The sequence below is a fragment of the Kogia breviceps genome, chromosome X (genome assembly GCF_026419965.1).
Source record: "Kogia breviceps isolate mKogBre1 chromosome X, mKogBre1 haplotype 1, whole genome shotgun sequence".
NCBI classification, from domain to species: domain Eukaryota; kingdom Metazoa; phylum Chordata; class Mammalia; order Artiodactyla; family Physeteridae; genus Kogia; species Kogia breviceps.
Genome location: NC_081330.1, coordinates 28,966,433 through 28,986,901, shown reverse-complemented (window position 1 = coordinate 28,986,901; position 20,469 = coordinate 28,966,433). Strand labels below are relative to the sequence as shown.

The 20,469-nt window shown below is 42.0% G+C and overlaps 1 protein-coding gene across 5 annotated transcripts in view; it reads left to right on the top strand.

Annotated features, from left to right (window-relative positions):
- The window catches only part of DOCK11 (dedicator of cytokinesis 11), a 184,316-nt gene that overhangs the window by 32,286 nt on the left and 131,561 nt on the right, over positions 1 to 20,469 (top strand). For all 5 annotated transcript variants that reach the window (XM_059049650.2, XM_067023760.1, XM_067023762.1 and 2 more), the window contains exons 2-6: positions 9,234 to 9,350; positions 9,434 to 9,523; positions 10,339 to 10,421; positions 11,440 to 11,509; positions 12,108 to 12,203. In XM_059049650.2, coding sequence (XP_058905633.1) covers positions 9,234 to 9,350; positions 9,434 to 9,523; positions 10,339 to 10,421; positions 11,440 to 11,509; positions 12,108 to 12,203 — 456 coding nt within the window. The remainder of the gene's footprint in view (positions 1 to 9,233; positions 9,351 to 9,433; positions 9,524 to 10,338; positions 10,422 to 11,439; positions 11,510 to 12,107; positions 12,204 to 20,469) is intronic.

The window sequence follows — 20,469 nt, the reverse complement described above, 5'->3', positions numbered from 1 at the left end:
ATAGGCTTGTCCTGCTGTTTTCAAATGACACAAACAGGACCTTTGGGTTTTTATGTTTTCATGGAATGTAAGTAAGCTAGCTGGCTAAATCCACATGCCTATAGAACATCAGTGCACTTTACATTTTGTTCCGCTTAAGAATGCAAGGTATGTTGTGGTTCTGTTTGTCAAACTCAGGAAAAAGTCAACAAGATTTCTTTTCTGTCATTACTGGAGTGGGAACGAAGATCCAAGGCAGGTTATAAATTAGTTGATGGGCACACAATCTAATTTCTCCTTGCTTGAATGAATTATCTGTAATAATTTTGTATGTCTATGTGAACTTGTTAAATTCTTTAATTTGTTAGAAAGAAAGCCATTATGTGTAACCAAGGTGTATTTTCTTTCTTTCTGTCAATAATGGCTTGCTAAAGAATAGAAACAGTGTTCTTCTAGTTTCAAAAAGCTACTTTGCCATTCTCTCAATTTATTCAATCCTTTCTTTTCATTTTTACCTCTTTTTGTCTTATCTTCGAGTCATTTAAATACTAGCAGAAAGTGGACACAAAACGTAAGGAGTGATTGACTTCAAATCAGTTTTCCTACCTGTCGGCTGGCATATTGAGTAAACATATTGAAGTTTGGGGGTATAGAGTTCATCGAAATTCTATTTATTCATTTGTAGATAATCTAGATTATTTGCCTAATATTTGAGTTGGCTGTAATGAAAAACACTTGTTAACCGAGTTTGATTTAATCATATAGTACATATGAGACTTGTTTATTTTGTGACTTAAAAAAATAATATAAATTCTTTGTAGGTTTTTAAAAATAGTTCTTGAGTTTATATAAACAGCCAAATAGACTTAGAAAAGGGAAGTAATTTGGCATTTAAAAAGAATTCCTCCCTATGTGAAAACTCTAAACAGGGAAAAAAAATGAGTTTTATTTTTCCTCAGTTAGATTTAAATACCTTCAGAACCTCATTTTGCAGATTTCTTGGAATCAGAAATTAAATTCAAGCTGGGATCTGAAAATGAATTCTGAAAGCCTTAGCTAATCAATGACTTGTCCCTCTCTCCTTGTGTGCTGCCATTTTGGCCTGGAAGGCATACACGTAGGATCAGTCTCTTCGTATTATTCAGCCGGTTATCCCTCACGCACCACAGAAGCTTCTGGCTTTGTAGTTCTCTCGGCTGTCTTCTAGGTTCTGTCTGTGGAGGATACCGAGGTGAAGTAGACACGGTCCCTTGACAGTATCTTACTGTTGTTTTTTTGTAATCTGATTCTTACCCGCTTGAAGTCAAATCTGCCAACTCCTTTCCCCAAAGTAAAAGACCTACGGTGCTAATCCCTACTCATTGATGGCAAATGCTAAATTGGAAGCAACAGCTAAGAAACGTAAAACTCCTTATCCAATTACGTTACAAGCTCTGTAAGCCAGTCATGCTCCGCACCATCAGGGCTATGAGAAGGCAAGATCTCACTTTGGTCAAAGTGATGGTGTAGTTCAAGTAAGCGCTAGCAAATCCTAAAATGTCAAGTCCATCCAAGGAAATTAAACATGGTAGGAGTGAGGGTGGGGAAATGTTTTGTTTTTGTTTATGTGTATTATGGTTAGGAGTACTGGCTCTGGAGTCCATCAGATATGGATTTGAATCCCAGCTCCACTAATGTGTGACATTGGACCTGCCTGAGCCTCAGTTTCCTTGTCTGAAAATGGGCACAATAAAAGAACCTCCCTTGCAGGGTTTTTGAAGGAATTAAGTGAGATAATAGAAAATGCTTAGCTTGGTGTATATTAATACTCAGTGTAAAGGACAGCGAATGTACAAGGCACCGTTTCCCCTTCCAGGTGTTTACAATCCCGCTAGGGAGACGAATATGCAGAGTACCCACAATGCAAGTACAGCTATATGTGAGAAAACGCCACAGTGGTTGGGGAAGGACATGATGAGCTGTGGGTGAGAGAGGTTGGAGGTTGGGCTGTCACAGGTGTAAATTAGGAATAAGCAAGACCCAGTGGTCTCATGGAAAGTATGATTTTCCCTTTAGCTCTTAGCTTTAAGAAAGGTCAGTGTCTTGAATGTGATTTATATGTGGGTTTTTGTGCCAACATTTGTCCTGAAAAACAATCTTTATTAAAATGTGTTTGTGTCGGGCTTTTCTGGTGGCTCAGTGGTTAAGAACCCTCCTGCCAATACAGGGGACACAGGTTCGAGCCCTGGTCTGGGAAGGTCCCACATGCCGCAGAGCAACTAAGCCCGTGTGCCACAACTACTGAGCCTGCGCCCTAGATCCGGCGAGCCACAGCTACTGAGCCCACGTGCCACAACTACTGAAGCCCACGCACCACAACTACTGAAGCCCACGCACCTAGAGCCCATGCTTCGCAACAAGAGAAGCCACCGCGATGAGAAGCCCACGCACCGCAACGAAGAGTAGCCCCTGCTCGCCGCAACTAAAGAAAGCCTGCAAGCAGCAGTGAAGACCCAACACAGCCAAAAATAAAAATAAATAAATTGATAAAATAAAATAAAATAAAATATGTTCGTGTCTATTTTGCCAAGTCGGTTGTACTAACTGAAGAGATGGCCTTCCCTCCCGTAGCACCATCATCAGATTATATTAATTCAAAGCTTCTTCTGTACTTGAGTTCCTTTTGGGAAAGAGGGAAAGACATGAGCTGGTGAAAGGTAATCATACGATTGAGAAAAGACAAGGTCGTAACAAAGTCAAATACTCTTTGACGTGAACCTTATGAAAAAGTCCCTTACAGTTATGATTCCTTTGTTGCCATGCTGTGTAGGGTCCCCCCTCTAGAAATCTCCAGTCTGCAGTGGTGACGTTTCTCGTTTCTGCTAGTCACAGCCCAGATTTTGCTGCTCCCATTCGTCATACCCTGCTCTTGACAGTTACCTAGTCTCCGATCTTACAGAATATATCAACTAAAGTAGAAGACAAGATGAAATGATCCGAGACCACATATACCCATACAGGGAAATTCTTCTGACTGATATAAATGTGAATAGATGGGCTTGCACACTTTAATGTGCAAGAACACTTGTGCAGTCGCTTTGTTGGAAGAAGGTGTGGTATCAGAGGGTCTGCCAGATGCGTGGAAGCCAAGTGGTGCTTCAAGTTACAACAGCTTCTGTGATCAACTTTAGTCTTGGGTTTATCCGCCTCCCGTGGTAGACCGTGAGCTTCTCAAGGGCTAGCACACGGCCTGGACCTTAGCAGGGACTTGATAAGCGTGCTCTACCACCAAACCCACTTTCTTTTCTGCGTTGCCGGAAGCAACATGTCCCCAGTGGCCATTTTGAGCGCAGAGAGTTATTTTGAGATCTCTGGAGAAAGCGCTCCAAACCCTGCTCCAAATGTCTGAAACAAAAGAGGAGCTAAATCCCTTAGGGGGTCTGGAGACATTCCCAAGGGAGGGAGGTGGGGGAAGGATGGGAAGGAGAGACTTGAGGAGTAACCCCCTCTTTCTGAGTCTGTTCCTTCTTTTCTAAGATGGTTGTCCTTTTCAATAAGATTATGTTCAGATGCCATTGAAACGGTCTGATCACGATAGTGCAAAAATCAGCTTCTAACTTTTGGGCTAAATCATTCTCCTTCTTAAACCAGTCGTTGCCGTGCTCCGTCTGGCACCAAAACTTAATGTGGAGAAGCGGGTGGCAGTGGAAGAGTTTTGAACTGGCTCCGTGCCCCACTGCTAAGCCTGCTTTGCCCTCCCTCCCAGAGTGATACAGAAGGGATTCTGTGAAGCCAGTGTTCACTTCTGACTTGCAGAAGAGACATTCTTAGAATTCTTAAGGAGAACTAGTTTCTAAAAGTCGAAAATTTACCAGCAAACGAGTGACCTTTGGTGTAATATCTAAGCAAAAGTAACCCAGGCTGATTTTGCACTGTTGACACGGAAATATTATGCGATTATGATTGCTTTTTAAAAATGCAATTGAAATGATATGGTTAAGTTTCTAATGAGAACATAAACCGGCTTACTAGTAATGTGCGCTTGTAAATACATGAGTGGTTGGAGGGTTGACTGTATACCTGCATATACATATTTACATATCATTTTAGGGTCGCAAGCTTGGTTTTACATTTATACATACATAGTTAAGATGATGAAAGATCAGTCATCCTGTACAGTGGATGTACAGGGGCCACCACGAAATCATAAAGTCTTAAAGTGTTTGAGGCTGTTAGTGACTCCCGGTAAGGTTCCATTGCTTCCTCTCTTTGTACCAAGAAGCAGACTGCAACCGAATCTGTACCGACGAGTTCCCTTTTTCAGTCCTTGTCCTTTCACTCTATGTTAGACATCAGAAAGTTATCTCCATTTGCGGAATTGTGCATTTCTTCACAATTTGAGAGTTTACACATGGAAGTCTGTTTAGATTTGGTCCGAGTGGCCTAAGTCTGGAAGAGTGTACCGTGTCCTGAACCATGGCCCAAAGGTTGACATATAAAAGTTTATTTTTCTAGGGATTAGGAAAATATTGACTTATTTTCCTTTGGGGGGCTAATATAAAGCTTACTGTTTCAATAAATGTATTTCAATGAAAAAGAGATTTGATTTGAAGAAAAATATGAAGTATATGATAGTGCAGAAGTTGTGGCAGAAGTCTTGAAGGTTGTACCATGAGTAAGTCGAGTTTGGGAGACACTTAAGAACAGAAAAAGGGTCGGTAGTTGGAAGACTTGGATTTTAATCCTGATTCTACTGCTAGATGTAGATAGCTGATCTTAAGCCTCCGAGCCAGTTTCTTCATGTACAAAGTTGAAATGATAGTATTTTCCTTGTCTATTTGATGGGTTTTCGTTAAGAAACGGGTAGAATATATATTGAAAGTGTTTTCTTAAGACTGCAGAGTCATCTTGGAGTGAAACAACCACCAAAAACCCTAATAATATGAGCAGCAAGTTATTTCAGGAGAGCTCAGGAATCAGTGAATGAGAAGTTTCAAAGGCAAACTTTTTTTTTTTTTTTCCCCCTGCATGGTGAAAACTGAGTAGGTTCCAAATTTAGGCTGACGGTTTTCCTGTCACTACTTAGGAAGAGAAGACTGAAACATATGCTCGCTTCTCTCCAGATTATATAAATGCTTTTGCCTTTTACTTAATGCTGCTATGCTACAGAACTTATAGAAGGACGCAGTGGGACCTTGCTATTATTTGGGTATTTATAAACTACTGATTATTATTATTTAAAAAACTAAATTTAGTTATTTATTTATTTTGGCTGCATTGGGTCTTTGTTGCTGCGCGTGGGCTTTCTCTAGTTGCGGCGAGCGGGGGCTACTCATCGTTGCGATGCGCAGACTTCTCATCGTGGTGGCTTCTCTTGTTGCAGAGCACGGGCTCTAGGCGCGCGGGCATCAGTAGTTGTGGCACGCGGGCTCAGTAGCTGTGGCTCACGGGCTCTAGAGCGCAGGCTCAGTAGCTGTGGCTCGTGGGCTTAGTTGCTCCACGGCATGTGGGATCTTCCCGCACCAGGGCTTGAACCCGTGTCTCCTGCATTGCCAGGCGGATTCTTAACCACTGTGCCACCAGGGAAGCCCTAAGCTACTGATTATTATAACACAGTTTTCTTGCGTTAGGAAAAAAGCACCTTTTCAGGCCAGACAGTGCACGAACTGGCAGGAAGGCAGTGCCCAAACCTGAGAGAAAGACCCTTTTTGTGTGTGATGGAAGCTTTATTTCGGGTAACCTTGTAAGTCTGATAATCAAATCATAAAGCTGAATAGGAAAGTTAGATAAGGGTTATGTTCTAGACCGCCGGGCAGAGCTGCCATTAAATCATGGTAATTCTAAAAGTCAAAGGTTTTCCTTGTCTCTGATGCCAACAGAGTTACAGCTGAATCCTACTGACAGCTCGAATTGTGCTTTTAATTCTGGGGAGAGGGCTGGAGAAACAAATGGGAATTGGAGGCAGCTGGAGGATGGGAGGGGGCCCTTAATCCTTCTCTTTTTCTTTTTGTAAAAATGAAGCCTGATTCACAGGCCTAGATCTTCTTCTAGGGGAAGATTTGTGGGACCCAGAATAGCCACCCAAGCTTCTTCTGCAGTTGAGCTACCCCTGACAAAGGAGTGGGAGTGAAGACCGAGAATGCTTTGTTGAATCAGTTTTCTATGAAAAGTGAAACCTCGTTTTCTGTAACATGAATATGTGGCCTTTGAAACACAGGGAGAGCTGGAAGTTTCATTTTTAGAAGGCATATACTGTACATTTAAACAAGTGATCCATTTTGACGTATCCTTTAGCATAGTTATTTGACAACTAGGTTAGAAAGCTGAAGGAGGATTTTCTTTTTCAGAGTTACTTGGAGCAGGTACCTGTGAAATTATTGTGCAGAGAAGATTAACAGATGCTAATTCAACAGGTTAAACAATGAAATTGGAGGACTGTTTTTGCCATCTGTATTGGGAAGATAGTTGGCACCGAAAGCAAAACTTTGAAATTATTTTCAGTTTTAAGGCTTGCCTTTTTGTTTTGTTTTGTTTTTAATCGGGGTATAGTTGTTTTACAGCGTTGTTAGTTTCTACTGTACAGCAAAGTGAAGTAGAGTTCCCTGTGCTATACAGCAGGTTCTCATTAGTTATCTATTTTATACGTAGTAGTGTATATATGTCAGTCCCAATCTCCCAAGGCTCGCCTTCTTAGATGGGGCTTTATTCACTTAACTTCTCTGAGAAATTGATCACAGACTCTAAGTGTTAGGGCTCAAGCTGCAGTCACAGTGTCCTTTCACTTGGGTCCACGAAACATGGTAGATATGGGACAAGGGGGTCAAATGTTCCTATCAGAAAAATCTCTGAGTTCACAAGATAGGAGTTTTTTTTCTTTTATTTCAACTCGTTTTGCACGGGTATCCATAGACATGATAGGGGTGATCTGCTTGATTTGATCTCATGGGTCAATAAATCCAAACTTAAGACTTGAAATGAAATGTATCTTTGTTAGGATCTTTTTTCCCCCAGATTTTTTGAGATATAATTGAAAAATAAAAGTATATATTTAGAATGTACAGCGATTTAATATATGTATACCTTGGGAAATGATTACCACAATGGAATTAATTAACACATCTATCACCTCACATGGTTACCTTTTTTTGTGTGTGTGAGAATGCTTAAGATATACTCTCTTTTAACAAATTTCAAGTGTGTAATACAGTATTGTTAGCTATAGTCACCATGCTGTACATTAGATCCTCAGAACTCACTCAACTTACAACTGTAAGTTTGTACCCTTTGACCAACATCTCCCCATTTTCCCTCACCCCCTGCCCTTGGCAACCACCATTCTACTTTTTTTTAGATTCTACATATAAGTGATACCATACTGTATTTGTCTTTGTCTGACTTATTTCGCTTAGCATAATGCCTTCAAGATTTATTCATGTTGTCGCAAGCAGCAGAATTCCTTCTTCTCTATGACTGAACAATATTTCATTGTATATATGAATACGTCACGTTTTTAAAATCCATTCCTCTCTTGATGGATGCCTAGGTTGTTTCCATGTTTTGGCTGTTGTAAATAATGCTGCAGTGAACACGGGAGTGTAGATATCTCTTGAAGATAATGATTTCTTTTCCTTCAGGTATGTACCCAGAAGTGGGATTACTGGATCATAGGGTAGTTCTATTTTTAAGTTCTTGAGGCACCTCTATACTTTTTTTGTTGGGATCTTTTAGACTTGTTGCACACTGAATCTCGTTCGTTAGAGTGGTTTACTCTCACCTAACTAATCTTGCAGAGGAAACTCTGTGATGCCCTTCAGATATGGAACTGTGATATAGCTGTGACCGTGTATAAAAACGGTTCTCAAAGGATTGTTTGGATACAGTATACTGGAGACTGCCTCAAATACTATGTACACAAATACAAATATAACCCCTATTTCATTATGCTGTTAAGTTTTAATATATCTTAAATTCATCCATTATGTTATTAAGTTTTAATATATCTTAAATTCAAGTTTTCTTTATACAGTTTTCATTATAAAATTATTGAGAAAAATAAGTAAAACATTACTACTAGAAATCAATAATATATACCTGCCTGGATTTACAATAGTGTGTTGAGACATGGCTCTGGTAGAATCTGAATATCTCCCAAGTTCATTCAACACTAATGACTGGATGTCTACTGAGTGCCAGGTACTGCTCTAGGTGCTAGGGTTATAGTGGTGAACAGATGAAGGGAAATCCCTGCCCTTAAACAGGCAGAGAGGTAAAATAGACAGTGTATCAGATCAGGGTAAATTCAGTGAAGGAATAGATGATAGGAAGGTAGGTAGTGGGATCCTCTTCCAAGTTCAGTACCTTGAACTTTAGTATCTTCCTGTATTTCTCAGGGGAGGAAAGGCTGTATGAGGTGGAAAGAACAGAGCTTTGGAGTCACAGACTCAGGTTTGAATTCCAGCTCTGAAGGTGGGTGAGTTACTTAACCTGTTCTGAGTCCAGGATTTCTTCATCTGTAAAATGGGGACAAAGATTTAATCTATTTCATAGGGTTATTATGAGTCTTATGTGAAAAAATGTAGAGAAAGCACTTGGCACGGTGCCTGGTATCTAGAAAAGGCTCAGTAAATGCTGTTATCACTCGTATTAAATCAGTCACATCCTGGATTTCTCAGGGTCGCTAACCCTGCTCCTTGTAACCTTGGCCTCGGGCTGTGGCCCTACTATCAATGGCCGGGTCACCTGGAAGTCCCACAGGGATCCCCTGACTTTGCCACCTGGAACCTCATCCTTTCATGCCCTGCCCATTGGATCAAGCATCTCCAGTACCCATGCCTGCCCCAGCTATTTGGAAACTTGAGACATCCTTTGGACAGCGTGCCTGGTACCAAGTAGGCACAGGAATGTTGATACTTTCTCCCCTTTAGTTACCCAGTGAATAGTGCATACTCAGTAAATATCAACTGACAGGCTTCCATATATGCCACTTTTTGTTTCGCCTTAAATTCAATAAATTGTTGGGAGGCACACGGATAAGCAGAGTACAGGGCTGTCTCTCCTGAACTCTTGTGTTTAGCAGAGAGATCTGTGTTTATATGTATGTATTCGGTGTGTGGGTCTAATTATGGAGAATATTTCTCTCTTAAAAGTGTCTCCTTTAATTGCTGAGTATCAATAATCCCTTCTTTGGTGAAATAATGTATCTTTGACACGTGACAAGGAGGAACCACTCTCTCGTGAGTTTGACAGTATTAATTTTCTTTTCGTCTCTCATCAAGGAAAAGACCAAAGTTGTTGAGCCCTTGGACTACGAGAATGTTATCACCCAAAGAAAAACCCAGATTTACAGCGACCCCCTCCGAGATCTGCTTATGTTTCCAATGGAAGATATATCTGTGAGTTCACAAGCACTTCTTTAAAGAACAAAACTGCATTTTTCAAGGCGGTTCGTAGAGCGAGGATGTTCTTTGTCTTCTAGATCTCGGTGATAAGTCGTCAACGCAGAACGGTGCAGTCCACTGTACCAGAAGATGGCGAGAAGAGGGCCCAGAGTTTGTTTGTCAAAGAGGTAAGAGGCTCAAAGGCCACAGAAGCAAATTCATCATTCATTCATTTTAAATATACTGTATTTAAAATACTGTTTCCTGGGGATATCTGTATGTGTATGGCTGATTCATTTTGTTGTGCAGTGGAGGCTAACACAACATTGTAAAGCAACCATACGCCAATAAAAATTAATTTAAAAATTAAAAAAAATAAAATACTCTTTCTTTAGTGTAAATGGAAAATAAAATTACTAGAACTTAACTGACCTACATAACAAGTCTATATGATGTGATATAGAGGATACAATTTAAATACTTTCACAAGTAGCTTGTATTCACAGTCTTTTTTTTTTTTTTAAGAAGGCAAAGGACATTGTTTACTTTTATTTATTTATTTATTTATGTGGCTGCGCCGGGTGTTAGTTGCTGGCATGCAGGATCTTTCTTGCGGCATGCGTGATCTGTAGTTGCAGCATGCGTGCTCTTAGTTGCGGCATATGGGATCTAGTTCCCTGACCAGGGATCGAACCCAGGCCCCCTGCATTGGGAGCGTGAAGTCTTAACCACTGGACCACCAGGGAAGTCCTCTTAGTCTTTTTTTTTTTAATTGGAATACTCTTTGGCCTTGGAGTCAGAGTGTCCAGGAGAACATGTGAATTGGTATTTATTGCCACCAACTGGTTTAGGAAGACACGGTTAATCCCCAAAGGAAGATCCCAGTACCAACATTCCCCAAATGATTTTTAAAAGTCTGTCAGCCTATTCCCAGACATAAAAAGAAGCAGATATACATGTACTTTTCCTACATTTCAAATTAAAGATTCTTATTTTCTTTCAGTGTATTAAAACCTATAGCACAGATTGGCACGTGGTAAACTACAAGTATGAAGATTTCTCTGGGGACTTTCGAATGTTGCCATGGTAAGTTTAGAATTTAAGGGAAACTTTCAAGACCAGAGTTATTAAACATTTTACCTTTTTTCAAACCATTTGTGAAGCTTCTCAATTAAAACATATAATTTACCAAACAAGCCAGCATGTTTGGTAAATGTATTTTGGGTAATTGGATATATTTTAACTTAGCTCATTGAAATTTTTTTCCAAAATGGACGAGCTCACTTTTTGGCTTTGGTACATCTATATTGACCCTAAAATCATCTTTCTTTGATTCTGGATAATGTAGTGAGCATTTTCTAGTGCTGTCAATGAAAAAGATAGAAGACATTTGGCTCAGTTTGATGGCCCCAGACATCTCTTGACAAAAGTATATCTCTTTGAGTTGCGTTGAAGGGCAGCCGTGAGCACCGTGGCCCAAGATCCAGACTGTCAGGGTTCAAATCTTATTTCTGCCACTTCCTAGCTGGATGGCCTCGGGCTAGTCACTCAGTCGCTTGAGCCCTCACTTTTCTCCCCCTTCTCATCCATAATACTACTAACCTCACGGGATATCATACGGGAGATGTTTTGGAGAAATAAGACTTTGGTGTAGCCTTTTGTAGTTTTCAAGGCACTCTCCCAGACGAGGAAACTGAGTCTTAAAGATGTCCTGTAAAGCTGTAAAGCTAAGATGATCAGTCCAGGGTCATACAGCAAACAGACAGAAGAGCCAGAATGACCTGATGTTGCTTTTAGGCCTGGGAAAGATAAGGTCCCACCATCAGTGACAGCTCTGGCACACATTCCTTGCAATTTCTGCAATTTGGACTTAGTTACGTCTTTGCTGCTGGCTGTGCATGTGGGAGTCCTTTTACAGAAGATAATGCAAGTTTAGTCAGAGGGGAGAGTCTGACTTTGGAAAGGAGAAAACAAAATTTCTCCTTCTTATGTCTTGGCGTTTACCTTGGTTGTGAAAGAGAGAAGTCTACTCATCTTGCTTTTTTTTTTTTTTTTTCTTGGTCTGTTCTGCTTAGTGTCTAAGACAACTCTCTTGTATTTTCAGCAAATCTCTGCGACCAGAAAAGATTCCCAATCATGTATTTGAGATTGATGAGGACCATGAGAAAGATGAGGTAAAGATGGGGGCATCTGCACTGGTTTCTTCAAGATCACTCCTGCCGAGAGATTTCCCTGAGAAAAGATGAGGGAAAGAATTGTTTTTGAATGATCTGGGGCCAGCTTTCAAGCTGACGAGTGTCTTAAAAAAATTTTTTTTTAATTGTTGCGTTTCCAAATGGAGCTTAGGAAAAATCAAGTGAAATGGGCTGTGATGTTTTCCCACCTGTGGGACGCGCTTGTAGAGTTGCTTTTCCCCCGCACTGGGCATGTGGCGTGGTGACTCCTCTGGACTCTCCTGCCTGATAGATCCTTCTTGGGACAGATGGGCCGGATGTCTGTGACATTTTGAGGTGCAGTTTGACTGTTTATGTAATGCAGAAAACTTTCCCAGAAGACAGTCCGTACGATCCAGTAAATACTGAGTGCCTACTGTGTGCACGGCACAGAGCCTTTCATCCTGTAGTTAACAATTTCAAGTTTAATCAGGCATCTTCACGGTGGGGGGTGGGGGTAGGGGGAACTTTATGCTTTGGAAAGTGAGGCAGGGCCTCAACTGTTTGATTCGATGCCAAGCCAGCTGCTGTTTTACTGATGGTTTTCGCTCTATTTCAGGATTCCTCATCTTTATGTTCTCAGAAGGGCGGTGTGATAAAACAAGGCTGGTTGCATAAAGCCAATGTAAACAGCACCATCACGGTTACCATGAAGGTAAGAAGTAGTTATTATATTATTTCATCATTTTAAAGATAGTGCCATGACTAGCCTGTCTGGAAACAATATGTCTTTTTCAAAATGTCTTACAAGGAGCCCTAGCAAAAAAAAAAAAAATCTTTAGTGAGAGGATTCTCACAAATGTATGCAATTTAAGCACTCTGAAACCTCAGGATAAATTTAGAAGTACACCTTTTTAAAGAAATGTAATTAGAATCTTCTGAATCAAGATGTTTAAAAAGGAGGCTGTCAGCTGAATGAAGAAAATAGCTTTGAAACAAAAAAGGCACCGGAGGTTCCTGTGTGGAAGTGAATGTAAATGAGTAGAAAGATAGGGTACTCTGTTTCTTTAGCAGATATTAATTAGGTGCTTATTATACGCAGTTCACTGTGGGGAACATATGGCTCGCTAAGATGGGATCCCTGGCCTCCAAAAGCCTCCAGACTAGATAAGAAACACACCAAATTAACTACTATACCAAGCGGTACCTTAGTGCTGTCAGAACTAGAGACTTCTGTAGTTTGGCCAGAATAGCGAGTTTGCGTACGGGGTTTGTACGTGGCCTTGAGTGCCTCGGACGTGAGGTTGGCTTTTGTTCGGGAGGCTGTGGAGAGCCATTAAAATCCAAAGGTAAAACTCACAAGCAACTTGAAGATTCGGAGCAGAAAACCAAATCATTCTCTGATACCAAATATAACTGTCCTTTCAGATATTCAATAGAACATCATATGGTTTGCCAAGGATGATTCACACTTCCATTAAGTATTAAAGGTCATTCTATCTTTCACACAGCCTGCAAGCAGAAACCATGGTTGTCTACCAAGGGGAGACTCAAATTTTATCTTAATTTAATATTTTGCCTGTTGCTTTCCATTTAGTGGTCATGTCCTGTTCTCACTTTCATTTTCAAGCCCTGAAAATAACGAATCCAAGTGGTAGGATGCTTCCTATATGTCTCCTGCACCTAAGCCTGGGCCTTGGCACGTGGTGAGGATAAGAAAATCCCCTTACGGATGACTTAGTATGTGCCAGGCACCACGCTGAATGTTTCATATTCTGTATCTCTCTTTTTTTTTTTTTTTTTTTTTCGGTACGCGGGCCTCTCACTGTTGTGGCCTCTCCCGTTGCGGAGCACAGGCTCCGGACGCGCAGTCCTAGCGGCCATGGCTCACGGGCTTAGTTGCTCCGCGGCATGTGGGATCTTCCCGGACCGGGGCACGAACCCGCGTCCCCTGCATCGGCAGGCGGATTCTCAACCACTGCGCCACCAGGGAAGCCCTCTGTATCTCTTTTAATCCTCATAGCAGCCCTAAGACACGGGTATTATTATTATTCTTGGTTGACAAATGTGGAAAGTGAGGCACAAAGAAATTCAGTGATTAACCCAAGGTCGTATAGCTTCGAGTTTTCAGAGGTGGGATTTGAACCGAGGAAGGCTGATGCCTGAGCCTATGATCTTAATCAGCACACTGTTGACGCTTCCTAGCTGAGTGAGTGAGACTCAAGCGTTTATCGTATTACCTGTCAGAGTTATCGGGTTCCGAAGTGCATGTGTGAAGGTGAAAATTCTGGGCAGTTTGCTAGAAAATGCTTCTTTGGTTTTTGACTGCACTCCCTTCCCCTAACCTTCTCAAGACATTAAAATGCTTTACCCATACTTAAGTTTTAGGTCAACGTTAAGTAAATATAATGTATGGAAATCTGGATTCTTAAAACAAGACATTAGGAAGTTAATATCTTTACGAAACAATTCACAGGATTCCTTTCAATAGTGAGTTATTCTGACTTTAAATTATAATTTGCTTTACATATAACTTTTTTAGGAGTTCATATATTATAAATCAAAATACAGTTGTCTGTAAAAAGGGCATGCTTTAAATTTTCTTTCATAATTTGTGAACTACAGATTGGTTAATACAGTAGGCAGAATAAAAACCCCTATGCAAAGGTGTCCATTCCTAATCCCTGGAATCTGTAAATGTTCCCTTACACGGCAAAGGGGAGTTAAAATCACTAATCAGCTGGTAGGGAGGTTAGCCTGGATTATCCAATGTAATCATCATGGTGCTTTTAAACTGGAAGACGGAAGCAGAAGAGGAGAGTTGGGGAAAGAGATGTGAGGGCAGAAGCAGGGTCAGAGAGAGATGCTGCGTTCCTGGCTTTCAAGATGGAGAAAGGGCCAAGAAATGGAAGCTGGAAAAGGCAAGGAAGTGGATTCTCCCCTTAGAGCCTCCGGGAACGAACACAGCTCTGCTCTAACCTTGATTTTAGCCCCGTGAGATCCATGTCAGACTTCTAACCCCCAGAACTGTGAGATAATACATTTATGTTGTTTTCAGCCTCTAAGTTTGTGGTAATTTGTTACAACAGAAATAGAAAAGCAATTCAATCAGTTAGTCAAAGATTGATTGTTTAGCTTTTGTATTGTCTACCCCTGAGATTGCAAACTCCACTGCTCACAGAGGCCAGGCAGGAACCATAAATTCATGAAGTGGGGGTGGGGTGGGGGGTGGGGTGGGGGGGTCCGAGGCAACCTGGTGACCACGTGGCCTGGCTGAAGGGGACAGCTGCTGCTTGTTTCCCTCTAATCGTTGCTCTGCTGCTGCTGATCTAGGCTCTTTGCTTTTCCTCTTTTTTATCTCCAGCTGTTCATATTTTGGCTGCTGCTTTCTTCTTTTTTTTTTTTTAAGTGACATATGATTCACATAACATAAAAACACATTTCTTTTCAGACCTCTACCAAACAGTAGGCAGAGGAAGGAGAAGAAGAGTAAACCAATTTGGTCATGTGTGCTACACAGTTCTTTAAAAAAAAAAAATGTGTGAGGAATAATTTGAAATATAAAGGCCGTTAATGAGCTTTGGGAATTGTCTCTGGTTATGGATTTCATTTATCCCAGCTATTCTTTATTATGGATTGTGGCTCTCCATTTTGGATTTCTGGGAGCTGAAAATACGCCCTGTGTTCTTCTGGTTTTACCTCCAGAAGGTCCAGCCAGATTCAGTTAAAGGCATCAGGGATTTTGCCAAGATATTTTTCTTCCTATAAGAACTATGTTTTAACTCTTATTTGGTTTAGCATCGTTGAAATTCGTGGAAACTTGCAGCGTTTACTGTGCGCTCTCTCCCTGTATAAACAGAGGGCGTGTGAGTGTGGAGCAAGGCAGGGGGAGGAAGGGGCATGGGTGGCAGTTTCGTAGTTGTCAGGCTGCAGGTTGGAGCGAGGGCCAAAGCAGAAATCCAGGCCCGTGAACTGAGGTGGCACTGGAGGCCTCAGGGGATCGTACACACTCTTGCTGCTTCAGGCCTGGATTGGCTCAGGCATAGACAGAAGCACTGCAGTAAAGGGCTGCAAAGTTCAGGAGACATTCTGAAAGGAAAACTTCTGCATAGCTGTTTCTGCCATGTAAATCTTTGAAGTGAAACGTATTAATGCCTCTCCTAAGCAAATGGGAAGATGATTGGCGTATGCTGTTGGCTGAGTCGCTTTCCCGATCGTGGTGGCAGTTTTACCTTTGGTGCATCCAGAGTCCCCTGCCCGCAAGGAACTCCAGCCCACACTGATGACAAGCTTTGCTGGCTCCAGCAATGAGCACCACAGGGCTAGAGCTCGCAGAGTTGAGAGCAAAGAACCGTTTCTATCAGGAAATTCAAATGTTGACAGCCCCTGCAAATACACAGCAGACTAACCGGGAAGCTACAGCAGAAGGACCTGGGTATTAATCATGACTCATTGGCAAGTAACAGCCTACGGGAGCCATACGTCTTCCTTCCTATTTTATCTGCGCTTCTTTGACGCGCTGTGGTTTGACACCGGCCTGCATATCCTCCTGGACATGACAGGATTAAAGCAGGGCAGCTTGGTGTCTTTTAGAGTGAGGTGTAAGTTTACAGATCTTTATTCACTTAAAAGTTTCTGGATTTTAAAAACTATGTAGAATCAGTCCTTTGGAAAGTTTGAAATCATGCATGACCACTTTACACTGCTTTTTATCAACAAGTCTGAGTCCTTTTCCTGGCCCTTTTGACTCGCAGAAATAAGGCGATCTAATAGCCAGGAAGGAAGAGAGAGAATCATGGGAGGAGGTTAGAAAGAAAAAAATGGAGAAAAGAGGGTTAGAAAAGACTCTGCAACATCCAGTAGATAAAAGGAAATCAGGTTCTTTTGAGAAAGCAACCACATGACCTGTGATGCGATGTGAATAATGTAGCCAAAGTAATTCTGTATATGGGCTGCTTTGGAAAGTTCAACCTCCCTAACTAGCTGCCAGACACTTTTGCAAGAACATTCAAGCCGATGGTGATGGGCTCTAGGGAGAAGGGGCTGGTGAAGGAACTAAGCTGAGTTCTTCATATTGGAAGATTGGAAGACCCCCCGTATTTATGGAATAAACCTTTGTATTTTCCCCAGTATACACCTTTCCGCCAGCTAGGTCAGTTTAGATATAGTCTGCACCATTTTCTGCAGTTGTCATTCTTTTCCCCGAAGTGCTTGCTGAGCTTCCCCATTATTGGCTGAGAAGTAGCCGCGAGGAACCCAGGCTACAGGAGAGCTGCTAATGACGTGTGTCACTCTCCAAGTCACAGTTGTCGGTGCCCGAGCATGTCCTTTCACGGAGGCGTCTGTTGGCCACACGCAGCTCTCGCAGAAGCTCTGTTGGTTGTCTGGGCACAGTGACCACCTTACTCAGCTCATAATTGCTTTGTTCTCGGTGTTCATGTTAAAACAAGACGGGCCTTGTCATAGGTGATTAATTTCCCCAATTTGTACCTTCTATCTAGATAATGAGAACACACCCTGCTGCCACTCTTCAGCTCCTGGGAACGTTTTGGGGAGAAGTTTTAGATAGCATAGAGCATACACAATCCCTCAGGCAGAAACTCCAGTCCTAACAGAAACCTCCGTGCTCTCTTTCCCAAGTAGCTGCTAGAGACATCTGCTTTTCTCAGCTTCTCCCCATATCAGTGAAGGAATTTAGTGTGGACTAGATATAGCTCTGATATTGGACATGACCTTCCCGTGGTATTTAGAACTGTTTTTCCTAAGGGGTATAATGATGTATGGAATAAGGGAAGAATCTCATCTTGACGGTGGTTTTTCATTAAAAAAAAAAATCTGCTGTAGATTCTTGGCCAACCCATTGGGACACCCACCTTTATGCATCTTCTTGGCTCAATTTGGTAACATTCCTCAAGCTCCCTCCTTCCCATTCTTAGCAATTAAACGTTGAAGTGTCTGGGTATGTTATCAGGGTTGCAAGTTCAACTGCTGATGTATGACTCACTTCCAGTGCCCTCCCTCCCTCCCTCCCTTCCCTCCTTCCTTCCTTTCTTTCTTTCTTTCCTTCTTTCTCTTTCTTTCTTTCTTTCTTCGTTTTTTCTTTCTTCTTTGCACAAAACAGAGCCATTTGTTATATATCCAGAGTCTAAAAGTTCTCACTTATTCTCTGACTGTTACGGGAGGGTTTTTGGCCTTCTGCAGTGGCAGAACCACAAATCAAAAGAGAATTTTACCAAAGAAAACACAGATGATATTAAAATAATTGCTGGGAAGCCAAGGTCACTATGTTTACTGGGACAAAGAGAAGAGGAAATCTTTTTTTTTTTTTTTTTTTGCGGTACGCGGGCCTCTCACTGTCGTGGCCTCTCCCGTTGCGGAGCACAGGCTCCGGACGCGCAGGCGCAGCGGCCACGGCTCACGGGCCCAGCCGCTCCGCGGCACGTGGGATCTTCCCGGACCGGGGCTCGAACCCGTGTCCCCTGCATCGGCAGGCGGACTCTCAACCACTGCGCCACCAGGGAAGCCCGGGAAGCCCCCGAGGAAATCTTTTATTTCTGATATATCAATACACTGTATGCTCAGGTCTCCTAGTCCATCTCTCACAGCCAACAAACGGATTACACTCATTTTACCGGGTAAGGGATTTCTCACTAATTTGTTTTTTTTTATGTTTATTTTTCCCTCATTCATTGGTGACTGTTTAAAACCATTTATTGGGGGCTTCTTATGTGCCAGACAATATTAGGAATCAGTGAGTTCATCATCACGAGATGTATCTTGAATACCTTATTAGTACAAGGTGTTGGCACTGTGGAGGGTAGAGAGAAAGAGGGGTGTAACATGTAGAGTTTAAACCCGTTTGGGGTGATGAGACACTCAATAATAATGTATTGTTTCAAGGTGGTACAGAGACCCAGTGCTTTATGAGTCCAGATCACTGTGATCTGGGGTTAGAGAAGGCTTCTTGAAGGAGGTGGGGCCTCCAAGGAAGGGAATCAGAAAGGAGGTGAGTGTGGGCAGGCAGTGTGTACAGGACAAGTGTGTCAGGTGAAGTTGGGTAGTTATGGGAGATGGAGTTGATTTGGTCCTTTTGGTATTGCCCCGTGCCTCAGTCTCTCCTCTGTATCATGGAGATGATAACAGTAATTACCACACGAGGTCGTTATGAGGATTCACTGATGTAATATGAGAAAAGCACTTAGCCAGAAACTGTAACGTAGTAGGCACTCCACAGATGTCACAGATTGTTATTATTTTATATTATTAGTAGGATTGTGAGAGCACCTTGATACCAGATCAGGCATGGGAGCCTTACCATGTGGGTAACTGAGGGTCATTGGAAATTTGAGCAGGACCATGCCATGCTCTAAGAAGGATAAATTAATTTGTCTCTAATGAGAAGGGTGGATTGTAGACCCCTCCTTTTAGACTTTGCTTCAAACTAAGTAGCTAAAAAATCTCCAGTGCCTAGATATGATAGAATTATCAAAGAAAAGCTATTTGATTTTTAACCAGTCTCCCAGACAGTAGACCTATGTAATATATTAAAACTTGGTAGGACTGTAAAATGATACAGTGGAGAGTGATGAGTGATATATTAGGTTGCCAACCTACTGGTAGGGGGTATTCAGCAGGATGACGTTCCTGACATTCTGGTATAATTAACTGCAGTTCAATTTTCTGATAAGTCGTGGGGTTTTCTTCCCCATTGTTTCTTTCATCTTTGCTTCAAACAGCTCTGAGACCCAGTGTGTCTCCTGCTCTCCTGCTTTCTCCTTTTCCTCGCTGCCTCTTTTTTCCTGTTGTATCTGAGACATGAGTCAAGTGAGTTTCCCCCGCCCCATTTCTACATTGCTCCTGGCCCACCTACTTTGCCAAAGCCTTCAGACCATCCTTTCTCAGGGCTCCTGGTTCATAGAATTTAGCAGTAAATAATTACCCTCTAGGGAACACATGTACGTAAACACCTTTGAGATTTGTTATATAAAATGATAAAAGGCTGTCCTCATTTTGAGAATGCTAGGTGCTCAAACTTTCTGGCCTTCCATCTTTGATTCAACTGAGTGACAAAAGGCCTTTGTTCCTGCTCCAGAAAGGGTCATATGGTAAATGTTCAAAAGGTTGTCATCCAGACACCTCAGGGCCTTCAGGAGACTTGGCAGGACCTGTTCCCAGAGAATTACCTCCTTTGGCTAACTCTCTATTTTATTCTTCTGGGTGGTCTGAGTGGACCACTCATTAGGAACCGTGCCTCTCACTGAGTACGGTGGGGAATTTTCAGCTGTGTTCACCATCTAGGAAAAATAATAAAGGTGCGGAGGAGGAAAAAGAATATGGGCGTTACAGAGAAACACCCTTCTATTCGATGAAACCTCTGGAGAATCTGTACTGGAGAATGAATTATTCATTCATTCCTCATTCATTTTGCAAAATTTTATTGCTTTCCAGGCACTGTTACAGGTACTGGGGCTACAGCAGTGGATGACGCTTGGACCTTAACGGTTTGAAAGAGGCAGACAGCAAATAAATAAATAGATAGATGAGTAAGATATACTTGGATAGTGATCATTCTATGAGAAAGATAAAATAAGGTGCTCCCATGAGGGCAGGTAGTCATAGAAGGCCTCTCGGAGGAGGTAAAATTCAAGTGAAGACCGGAAAGAAGCTGCGGATATGTGGGGCAAGAGGCTTCCAGGCCAAGGGGACATGAAGTGCAAAGGCCCGAAGAAGGTTTTTTGTTTGAGGAACAGCAGGTAAGCCAGTATAGCTGGAGCAGCGTAATTAGAAATCAGATCCAAGAGATAATCCAAGGCCAGAGCCTGCACATCATCCCAGGCTATGGGGGAAGGATTTTGGGTCTTATTCTAACCTTGATGAGAAGCCATTGGAAGGTTTGGGCAAGATTCTCTTTGTCATTGTCCTGTGATTCTGATTCCAGTTCTACCATCGACTTGTCTGTGTGAACTTGAGTGAGGTCTTGG